The following is a 12,068-nucleotide window of genomic DNA, read 5'->3' on the forward strand; positions in this document are numbered from 1 at the left end:
CGCTTAATCATCGTCCCATCGTCGCCGTCGTCCGTCGTTCTGTGCGTGCGTGAAGTTCGGTTCTGTTTGCTTACGGAATTTGTTGGAAATTCTCGTGTGATCGGTTATCCTAAAGGCATTCAAGTGCAAGATTTGACCGCACCTCACTGCAGCGATCAGAAATCAGAACAAACAAACTGTAATATTCGAATTATAATCTGCCTTTGTTGGGCGTAGTTGATCAGTGAAAAATCGACGTGAGGTAGTGTACCGTTAATCGCATCAGCATAACTGGATTAAAAGTTTGGCGCCGATTACATAATATTTGTATGATTACATAGCAGAATCAGAAACGATTGCTGAAGTGATTTACGGGAAATTTTAGCCACGGCTTAGTGGCTCCACATTAGAGCAAAATTTGCGACGGAAAAATCGATAAAAATACAATCGAAGGGTCATCGGAAAAAAATGTTTTTTTTTTTTTATTTTTCTCGCAAGTGACAAACGGTTTCGACATTCATGAGAGCGAAATGTCAAAAAAGTGTTCATGTGGCAGGTTGTGAATCAGAAAATAGATCCAAGTTTCGAAAATCGTTTGTGACTTGCTGAAGTGTATTGCTAAATTAAAATTAAATTGCAAATCGAAACAATTCTCTTGTATAACTAGTGCAGGTTTAAGAAACAAATTCGAACCCTTTGTTGGTATTATTAGTAGTGAAAATATTTACGTTTCAGTTCGTAGGCGTATGAATACAGTGTCATCACAATAGAACGCTTTTTCGAACACGGTCGCCGCCATGTTGAATTTGTGAGAGGCGAAGGCGAGAGGCGATTCAATTGACTGCTGTGTGCAGCACGAAGAAAATCAGCGGAAGCGGAGTTTTTCTGTTTTTCCCGTGAAAACCCGTGCGAAAAGTGTTGAAAAGTGTACCATTTTGTTGCTAGCGAGTTCGTGATCAAATTGCCATCATGTCGCAGGCACTCCCGATCCGTTTCCAAGAGCATTTGCAGGTAATTTTGGCTATCTTTTCTTGTGGGCGAGGAAGTGAAAAACGATAAGTGAAAGAAGAAAAAGCCGAGTAAGAAAAATCGAATCAATAGACGCCCCCTTTCTGCATAGCTCCACTCCATGGAGACACCTAGTGAATCAGCCAGTGACGATGGCTATGATGATGATGATGATAATGATGAATTTGTGTACTTCCTCTCTTCGGATGGATCTTTTCCACACTGATGGATGACGGACGGTTGTGTCAATCTTTTTCTATGTTCATAACGATAACAACAGCCTCTTCTGCCTGAAGAGAAAGAGCTGCTAGGAGGTTACTGCTACTGGAAATTGAGTCATGTATTAATCATCATCGTCATTATCATCATCACGGTTGGACACACGTCGACGGGTTTTACATTACAAAAGAAGACTGGGTCACAGTTTGATGCATAAACCTATGCCTTGTATGGAACGAATTGAGCCATAACTCGATGTTGTAAATACAGGTAATCTTCGATATAGCAAATTCGATATAACGTACATTTTGCTTCGATATAACGTAGGTAGGGTATATGTGCCATCAGTAATCTCACGCTCCCATATTCATCCCATTCGAAAACAAGCGATTACGGCACCGATTGATTCCGTTCTTTTTGTTTTCATGGGTACTCACTTCTAACAAAAAATACAAAAATAAAAAACAAAACAAATAGCGCTTCAATCCTTTGTTTTTCGTAGGATGAAAATGGGAGCCACATGCTTAAGAAGGGAACCAATACCCTACATAGTGAAACATTTCATGTTGAACTCTCCTTAAATCTAATGTTACAGGTTCGCGTAAGAAATTTATTGAACGCGCGTTCAATAATTTGATCAAATTCTGGTTCAAACAGTTCTTTTAAGGGTTTCATCAGTTTTCTGATAGAGTAAACGGTAGATTTTTCGACAAAGTGACGCTGCTCACATAAAGTGTCAAAACCGCCGAATTTCGCAGCACTGTGCGGAAACTAAACCGTGTCACTGAATCTGACGAATGCGCTTTCTTCTTGCGCTACAACCAAGATTCTAAAGGAATTTCATCAGGTTTCGCTATTGATTCAAACTGTGTTATAACTAGCTGACCCGACGTGGCTAGCCACGTCCGTTAAGGGTTTTCACAATTCCGAGAGTTTTTATAATGGCTTAAAACTATTTCATATGAGAATTTTGTTTATCTTCAACTTTTTTCAGAATATACTTAATTCTCTGAATTTTCAATAGAAGGTTTCTAAATGTTCCCTTATTTATCAAAAAATCTCAAATGTTCTTGGTTGATTGTTGATAATAATATTTTCATACATTCAAGAATGTATTTGTATTTGTATTTATTAGATTTGACGTAAGCCTGGCAGCTATCAACTATTTTTCAGGTCAAGGAAAGTACCTTATAGTATAGAGTATTACATTTAGAAAAAACTAATATTATACAACTGCAAAGCGAAGTTATTTTAGTTTTAGTGTGTTTAAATTAGTGCTTTTTTGAAAGAAGTAATCGTAGGTTTGTTCTTGACTGTGAAGCGGATCTGGTGTGATGGTTAGAACACTTGACTATCACGCCGAGGACCTGGGATCGAATCCCACTCCCGACAAACTCACAAAATGTGAGTTCTTCCTTCGGAAGGGAAGTAAAGCGTGGGTCCCGAGATGAACTAGCCTAGGGCTAAAAATCTCGTTAATACAGATAAAAAAAAAAAAAAAAAAATTGTTCTTGACTTCCGTGGGTAGCGCATTCCAGCTGAGTGCCCCGGCGATTATCACACTTTTCCTGCTACTGGTGCTGTTCCTCGGAATTATGAAGGAGCTCGTTCGATCTGAGCGGCATTTTTGAAGGAGGTCGAGGATGTACGTCGGATGTGAGTCGTAAAACGCACTTCGCATGAAGCAGTTGATACGATTCTGGTAGTGCCGCATGAGGTCACGACCCAGAATATTGTTGCGAACAGCAGCGGTGGAATCTCTTCTCCGGATGTTGTATACGAAACGGACACCGGCCTTAAAGCTCCGATGCAGTTGGTCCTTAAGTTGGGTGGATAGTCCAGGCACGTACACTGCGTCGCTGTATGTGAGAAAAGGTATGATCACCGCTTGCATCAGCTTCATTCGTGTGGGAATCGAAAGGACCGGTGCGAAGCGACGGAAAACCTTTATCGTGCCAAAAACTTTTTTGGTTACATCGTTCACTTGGGCCGTCCACTTCAAGTTGCTATCCATCTTTAATCCGAGGTTGTTGACCTCATTGGACAGCGGGATGACTTCTACAATATTCCAAAATATTTCGTATCTTCATCTCCTTCCTCCTCCCTCCTCTTCTTCAATAACTTCTTCCAGAAAAGTTTCAGATTTTTTGATTTGAAACATGTTCACGTTCATGTTCACGAACATTTAGTTTATACGCCTCTTCATTCTTTAAAAATATGTCCTAGAATATTTTCTTTTCTTTGATTTGGAAAGATCCGGATAATTTCTAAAAAACTTATTTGTCTTCTACTTCTTCCGCTTTGCCCAGGAAAGTTCAAGACATTTCTTCATATTTGAAATAGAAACTTCTCGAATATCACATTCAGGGGATTCAATAAACAGCGTAAACCGATTAAACTGATTAAACCTTTGCAATAACCAAGGCAATCTTCGATTATTTCATTCAAAAATTTCATGAAACATTTCAATAATCAGGTAATCATTGATTACGCAGTTATTAAATTTGTTGAGTGAATACCCCTATTGACCTTCTTGCAGTTTAAAAGAATTTGAAACAGAAAAATCTCGATCACACAGAAAGTACTAGAACAATTTTTGAAACCTCGTCTCCCTTCCTGTTCTCTCTTTGCTTTTTCTTCTCCTTATTCTTCTTTTTCTAGACCATACAATGCTGTCCCATCATTCCTCTTCTTCTTCTTCTTCTTTATATGGCTCGACTCCCCACTGGGACTTGGCTTGCCTCGCTTCAACTTAGTGTTCTTTGAGCACTTCCACAGTTATTAATTGAAGGGCTTTCTTTGCCTGCCATTGCACGAATTTGTATATTGTGAGGCAAGTACAATGATACATTATGCCCAGCGAGTCTTGAAAATGTTCCCGATCGGAACGGGAATCGAACCCGCCGTCTCTGGATTATCGATAAATAGCCTTAACCACTAGGCTAACTGGAGACCCCCATCCCATCATTCCACGTTACGTGAAATATGTCAGTGAAACTTTGCTAATCGTGACTGGAGAACAACAGACAGACAACTCCGGCATTTATTTAATCCCGTATGCCGTTTTCATCTGCTTAATATAAATTTAGAATATGTTCATCCATTAAGAAGATTCTTGAAACTTCTGGAATAACAATTTCCAGAAGCTTCTCCAGAAGCCACCGTATCAATAAATATGCGAAACATTTCATTCAGCATTGGACTCATCAGAAACGCCGGAAGGTATACTATCATGTATTTGCGGCGATGCTACACCGTTTCGTGCTACACTTTTCGCTGAAAAAACGAACGTTTTTGGTGTACTTGCATTGGTGTGCGTGTATAAAACCAAAATATTGACTACTTTGCTAACGCTGATTGGTGGACGCGGTGTACACCTGCTACACTCCCGATTTTCTGAGTGCAAAAGTGCTGCACCGGTGTAGCACTACCGCAAACACGAAAACGACATAAAAATGAAAACGCCAGAAAGTATTCTTCCAAGTACACATCTTGGACTCGTGAATGCCTGATAATAGGGTTCTAATCCCTGAAATGGAAAGAAACTTCTAGAAGCTTCTAACGAACTGAGAATTTTTCATTCCATTTTAGCCACCGTAAATAAATGTTTTGGGCGTCTATAGCAGAAGCAGTTGACTCGCGGGTACTTATGTCGTTTTCGTTTTTGCGGTGGAACTACACCGGTGTAGCACTTTTGCACCGAAAACGTTCGTTTTTGATTTTCGTGCTACACCGGTGCAGCACTTTTTCTGCACCGCGCATGATAGTGTAGCACTCAAAAAATCGGGAGTGTAGCTGGTGCACACCGTGTCCACCAATCAGCGTTTGCAAAGTTCTCAATATTTTGGTGTTTATACACGCACACCAATGCAACTGCACCGAATATGTTCGTTTATTCAGCAAAAAGTGTAGCACGAAGCGGTGTAGCACCGCTGCAAAAACGAAAACGACATTAGAAAAACCATGCTGAGGGTGACTGGTTCGTTTGACAGTCGTTCCTGGAGCAGTTCGCATTCGAAATTTAGAATTTGTTTTTGTATGTTTCTTCCTTTTTTTCTGGAGCGTCCAGAAACATGCTGAAGTTCTCGAAAATAAAAAAAAAATGCTCTAGAACATTCCAGAACGTTCATCCAAGTTTCTGAAACTTTCGATAACTTTCAGAAAATTCTCAGACATTTTGAGAGTTTTGAAGTTCCAGAACGTTCCGAATATAACAAAGATAACAACCATCGTGTTGTCTTCCGAAGGTTTCCAGTGAATTTAGCTTACCCTGCTACAACAAACCATCAGGTAGATCATTCCCTTCCGGTATGACTCTGCAGCCATAGGTAATCCTTGCGCTGATGGTGGGTACACAATCATCATCATTATCATCCAGAACGTTCCGAATGTTCTTCTTCTTATTATTATATCTGAAAAATCCAATAATTTCCAGAAAGTTCTCGTAATTTTTAGATGTTATAGCTATGGTGAAACATTTCAAAGTGTGACGGAAGCACAGAGAACAGACATCCAGGCTAGAACAAATTTCATTCATAAAGTTGTGTAAGGATTTGAATCTTCACTTAAGTAAGGTTGCAAACCAATACACGATGAAAACACTAACGTCGCCAAATATTATGCTTTTGGTCGAAAACCGAAGTGACCGTACTTGCGAAAATTGATTTTTAACGTACTTAGAAATGTCGCAACTCAATTTTATTAGTGCATATTGTAGCTCTTAATTAGCTTAATGATGCGCAACAGAAAAAATAGATTCAAATTTACGTCGCAGCTGCAACTTCGCATGTGCTTCAAGCGACGACTTCGATTTGGTGGTGCGACGATAATACCATATTGCCACAGTCAGTGGTGAATTGAAACATTTCAAGTGGTGAATTAAATTAACATGGGAAATTAACCGATTGCAGCGCCACGATGTTGCCACTTGTGTTGCCGATTTCAAGTGGCCGTTAAATTCCTCACACAGTTTCGGAACTGGACTTGGATGTCTGTTCTGTGTGACGGTAGGACAGACAGACAACTCTGGTGGGCTTTTATAATTATGATGATTTCCAATGGACGTATCCACCGATGAATCGAATTCATCGCGGTCCGAGAATTTTGACACTAGAGCGGGGCCGTTCCAATCAGAATTTAACGTCCATATTCCATTTTACGAGCCGATTTTATGAATGAATTTTGACAGGACGCTACCAATAACCCGTGAAAATCAATATCATCATCAACATTGTTGTCACTTCGTAAAAATTTTACGCCATTTAATGGCTCATACACATCCCCTTGCTGTCAAACTTGCAGAATTTATTGTGCGGGTATTCCTCAATCGAACACCACGGTTAGGAACGTTCGTGCTTCGAACCGTCCCAAAAATCGTCCGTTTTTGCCTTCACACCTGGTTTCACAGTCGAATGTGTCAAAAGTGACAGTGACACGTGTTTTTTTGCTACCTCACTCACATATCATCTTCGCTCTCTTTCTTTTTCAATGATGACAGCAGAAGGTCGCATCAAAAAACGAGGTAGTTTGTGCAAAAGTGGCAGCAAGAAGACATCAAATTGACGAGGTTTTGTAGAAAAGGACGTTTGAAATAGGGTGACGAGTCGACCTTCGAATCCAGTGGTCGAGTAAGCTCACAATAATATGCAAATAATAAAAAAGATATTCATTCAAGACTGGCGACTTGACGGTATAATCATTTGGTGTAATAAATCGTTTTGACTGAATGCAATTTTTGACATCATCCAATTACCGCAGAACGTTTCTGGGCCAGCAAACTGTAAATTGGAACCACTTTTAGCAAGCTTGCCTGTCATTTCATTCCCTTCAATGCCACAGTGACCTGGAACCAAGTATAAGTTGACTGAGTTTTCGCAGTGAAATACAGTGAGGATTCGCTCGCTGGGTCACGACTGCGCCCCGATTAGCGAATCGTGTTCGTTCGTTGGGGCAACTGATCAAAATGCTCTAGACACACGCAAGTGACGAGAAATACGTCAGGAAACACTCACATACTTGCACAAAAGTTCTGCATATAGAGGTAATCACGTTCAAATGTATGCGTGCCTTTTTAGTAGATGTAGTTGTGAAACTGCGAGGAAAATATTTGCACTCTTGCCCCGGACGTTAGTTTTATCATTATTTACCCGTTTTACCCAATTCGATTGGGTAATATTTGCATATGCAATCTGAATAGCCTTTCAATCGGCGTGCACTTTTGTGTGAGGAAAAATTTGCTCTAGTGTTCGTGTGTTGAAATGTCACTTATCTCTATAGGAGCTGCGATGCGACGGTGGTCAGACGTCAAACTTGTTTTGACATCGATTTTGACATTGACAGTGCTTTTTAGTTGGGGTTTGCCCCAACCAGCGAACATTCAACCGTCGAGACAGCCCAACTATAACGAGCCGCCAGACAAGCTTTGAAGTGCATTTGTAAGCGCACAATGTTTTTTTAGTGCAGCTTGACTCTCGGAGAGAATACAAACATTTGCATATCTGTATTTTCTCTCAAGGCAAATATTTGCGCATTTCAAAATAGCAAGAATTTCAGCTTGAAGCAGGGTAGTGTCCCATCGCCACTGAAATGTGTATTCGAGGGCCGTAGATTTCTGCTACCATTTTTATTCCAACTTTTGAGCCATCTGTATAGAATTTGATTGATCATTGACGAACAGTGGGACCTCCGACTTCCCAATCTACGGGAGTTGTTTTGTGTAACTTGTAGGGAACATCATGGCTCTCCACAGGTTTCATCCAGTCTTTAATCATTTTGATTACTGGCCTATTTTCATCAGTGAATCAGTGCTGACATGCTTCACATGTCAGCACCCAAGATTTTCATTTAGATTTTCGTATTTCGTTGTTGTACTCAGTCAGGGCTTTCCTGTACTGAGTCCAGTCTCCCGCTTGTTTCGCCCTATTGAACATTTTACGAGAAAATTTTCTAACGCGATCCAGTTTGAAGTGGCCAATCTTGTTAGAGATCACAGTCATTTTAACTTTTTCGTCGATATTCGGCCTCCTTTGTCTCCGACATTCGCCACACAAGCAATCAAACTACTGTACGAAACAAAAATGTCAAACGAATGCACTTCACCACGATAGCGTCTGTGGGAGACGGTTCGGCTTTTGTTCCTGTCTTCTTGTTTGTTCTGTTTGTTTTGTTCCTGTCTTCTTCCATAATGAGAGCTGTGTTTACCAAATGCGTGTCGTATTCAATGCAACATGCAAGAATAAACTAATACTAACATTCATAATCGAAATTGGCTGTAAATCTATGTGAAAAGCAAGAATTAGACAAATGTCATCGTGTCAGACGATATTAATTTCACGCTTTCTTAGAGCAACATTAACGGCGGCTACTATTCGAGCAACCCGCGCAGCGCTACCATTTTGACTTAACCACCCTTTTCCACACCGGTAGCAATCAAATTAGTCACCCTAATTCGTATCGGGAGGGTTGTCATATTCTTATTGCATTTTAGCAGCGCAACTGTCGCGCTGTTATATTTGGTCACCCACCCATAGCGCTACTATTTTGCGAGCGCATCTAGCAGCGACCGGTAAAGTTTGCTGCAATGATGGAGGGCTACCAAACGGGGTATAAAAGCGCACCGTTAAAGGTGCTCTTATGGTTATTGAACTTCGTTTTACCGCTCGTGTTGTGTCAAAGAGGTAACGGTAGCGCACGAATGTAACAAAGCAAGCTGACACCTGACTGCGGCAACGAAATGAGGGTAGTGAAAAGTGTCGAATGTTTACAAGACTGACCATGGCATGTCTCTAGTAGTCAGTATAATCTCCACCACTCCAATTGAAGGTTATGTGTTTATGATCAGATAGAGAAATCTCATCTGCCACGAGTCGATTTGTAATCTTGTCAAAGATTACGATTACAGCATTGTACAGTGTTAGATCCAAGACTGTCTGATTGCATTTGAGAAAGTAGGCTTGTCACCATTATTGCAAATGTATATAATATTGGAAGACAATACTCTATAGAGTATAGAGGATCACCAATCCAGAGATGGCGGGTTCGATTCTCGTTCCGGTCGGGAAAATTTTCTCGACTGCCTGGCCTTCGACTCCTCGGATTGGAACTTGGGCTGCCTCTTTTCAACTTAGTGTTCCTAGCACTTCCACAGTTATTAATTGAAGGACTTTCTTCCCTGTTCGGAACATAAACCATTGCGACCAAAATTTGATCTATTGTGGTATATCCCGTGTCCTTTGTATAGTATGGTAAGTGGGGGCAGGATGGGTCACCTAAGAAATTGATCCCTATAACTTTCTGAATATAAATCGCATTTCTCTGTATTCTACCACGACTCTCAGATACACTAATCAGCTATGATATAAGAGTATAAAAAGGTTATAAAGTTTGAAACCTGCGTCTTGACAAACAATTTTCAAAGCATGACCCATCTTGCCCCACCTCATTTTAACGGGGGCAAGATGGGTCAGCTATAAGAAAACTCGATTTTCCTCCAACAAAAAATACTATATCTTCTAGTTTTTCTCTATACATCTAAGCGATTCTATAACATTCCCCAGAAAACCATTCCCCAGAAAACCAAACCCCAGAATTCCATTCCCCAGAATGTACCATTCCCCAGAAAACCATTCCCCAGAATGTACCATTCCCCAGAAATCCATTCCCCAGAATGTACCATTCCCCAGAATTCCATTCCCCAGAATGTACCATTCCCCAGAAAAAAATAAAACTATTGCTTTAATTCTGAATGGTTTATATTAATAGCTAAAAATCAAATATTTGTTCGTAAAAAATCACCGGAAGAAACATCCTGCCAAAAATTCTTATTTGACAAGAAAAACTTCGCAAATAAGCATGATTTGCCTTTACAATTTAGGCTATTGGTATAATTATTGGCATCGCAACTGCTTACTTTTTCAACATACATTTTTCCTTCTTTTCTGCATAGGCTGTTCTTTCGAATTGTACTTTTCAGTAAATTATCGGCATCAAAACTTCTTACATTTTCTACGTAGTTTTTTCCTTCTTTTCTGCATAGGCTATTGTTTCAAGTTACACTATTCAGGTAATTATCGGCACCACAAGCACAGGTGTTTAGAAATTTAGAAAAAATATGAAATAAATATAACAGCAATTTTAACACCGGTGGAGGCTGTAATGCCCATAATTTCCCGAAAAGTGCAATTCGAAAGAACAGCCTATGCAAAAAAGAAGGGAGAATCTATGTTAAAAAAGTAAGCAGTTGCAATGCCGATAATTTCTTGAAAAGTGCAACTGGAAAGAACAGCCTATGCAAAAGAAGGGAACATTTTTGATAAACATATAAGCAGTTGTAATGCCAACAATTCTTATAACGACTCAAACATTTTTTTTAACGAAGAAGGAAACGTAACACTCTGATAATTGCCATCGTACATCGATTTAACGGTTTATTTGAAAAATTGAGAGTTGACCAACTGCCAATTCGCGGCGCTCGCATAGTTTTTGTTTGAGTTTGACGTTTGCTCACTACTGCCATCTATCTAGTTGATGATTGGCCAAATTTATTCCTTTTAGAATTAAGCGAACCTATTTCCGAGACTAAACTTTAAATCGAAAAATGTTCGAAGTGTTACGTCTGTTTGTCTGTGGTGACATTGTTTTCCTTGCGGCATTCAAAAGCCCAACACTGTTCCTTTTTTTAAACAAGCTTTTTTTAGAATTTAGGCAATTGGTACAATTATTGGAATTATAACTGCTTTCATTTTCAACATAGACTTTTCCTTCTTTGCTGCATAGGCTGTGCTTTCGAATTGCACTTTTCAGGAAATTATCGGCATCACAACTGCTTACTTTTTCAACATAGATTTTCCTTTCTTTTCTACATAGGCTGTTCTTTCGAGTTACAATGTTTAGGCTAGTTACAATCGGCACCACAAGCACAGATGTTTAGAAATTAAAAAAAAAAATATATAATAAATATAACAGCAATTTAACACCGGTGGTTGTAATAATGCCCATAATTTCCTGAAAAGTGCAATTCGAAAGAACAGCCTATGTAGAAAAGAAGGGAGAATCTATGTTGCTATTTTTACTAATTGCCTTAATTTTAAGAAGAATATTGTTTAAAAAGAAGGAACATTGTTGGGTTTTTGAATGCCAAAAGGAAAACAATGATACTTTTTCCCTTCTTCATTAAGGACAAGGTATTTGGAGTACATAGATCAAAATTTCTAGAGCACCGTTTTTTAGAACCGTTTAACGGATTTGGATGAAAATGCATCACACTAATTGTTCAGTGGTTGTCAACAGCGTGATGCATTTTAATCCAAATTCGTTCAACGGTTCTAAAAAACGGTGCTCTAGAAATTTTGAGCAATGTACTCCAAATACCTTGTCCTTAAAAATATTTAGAATTGTTGGCATTAAAACTGCTTAAATGTTCACTTTTTCTATTCCATTCCATAGTATTGGAATAATGATGAAAGCCCTTCTCATACCGCATGAATGAAGAGCCTTTGAAGCGAATAATTAGGAACAGCCATTGGGATGGATCCCTCCAACCGTTTGCAAAGAAAAACGTGGTCAGTTGAGTCTTTAGTATCTTGTACACTGAACAACATCAGAAGAATATGCGTTTTCTCTGTAAATTTTGCACATCACTTTTAAAACGTTATTCATCGTAAAACAAGTGCTGCACAATTTTCACAAATCTATCAAAAACAAAACATTTTATAGCAACGCAACTAACAGTTTGTGAACTTTCAAGATAGGTTAAAGATCAACATGCAACTGTGTACAATGGTAATTAAACGTTTGAACCATTGTAGAATATTTTTATGGATATGTATGTATGTATACATTTTTACCTTAATTTGTTACATATA

The 12,068-nt window shown here is 39.2% G+C and overlaps 1 protein-coding gene across 8 annotated transcripts in view; it reads left to right on the top strand.

Moving 5' to 3' along the window:
* LOC109416142 (clathrin heavy chain) overlaps positions 1–12,068 on the top strand; it is a 27,530-nt gene continuing 15,462 nt past the window's right edge. For 2 of the 8 annotated variants that reach the window (XR_009998963.1, XM_029863361.2), the window contains exons 1-2: positions 1–241; positions 715–990. Coding sequence is in view for 7 of the 8 variants with exons in the window: in XM_029863361.2 (XP_029719221.2) it covers positions 949–990 (42 nt within the window). In the remaining variant the exon portion in view is untranslated. Of the gene's footprint in view, positions 242–287; positions 307–539; positions 991–12,068 lie in introns of those variants that run through there. The other 6 variants (XM_062858651.1, XM_062858652.1, XM_062858653.1 and 3 more) reach the window with 6 other exon arrangements.

The sequence above is a fragment of the Aedes albopictus genome, chromosome 3 (genome assembly GCF_035046485.1).
Source record: "Aedes albopictus strain Foshan chromosome 3, AalbF5, whole genome shotgun sequence".
In the NCBI taxonomy this organism is placed as follows: Eukaryota; Metazoa; Arthropoda; class Insecta; order Diptera; family Culicidae; genus Aedes; species Aedes albopictus.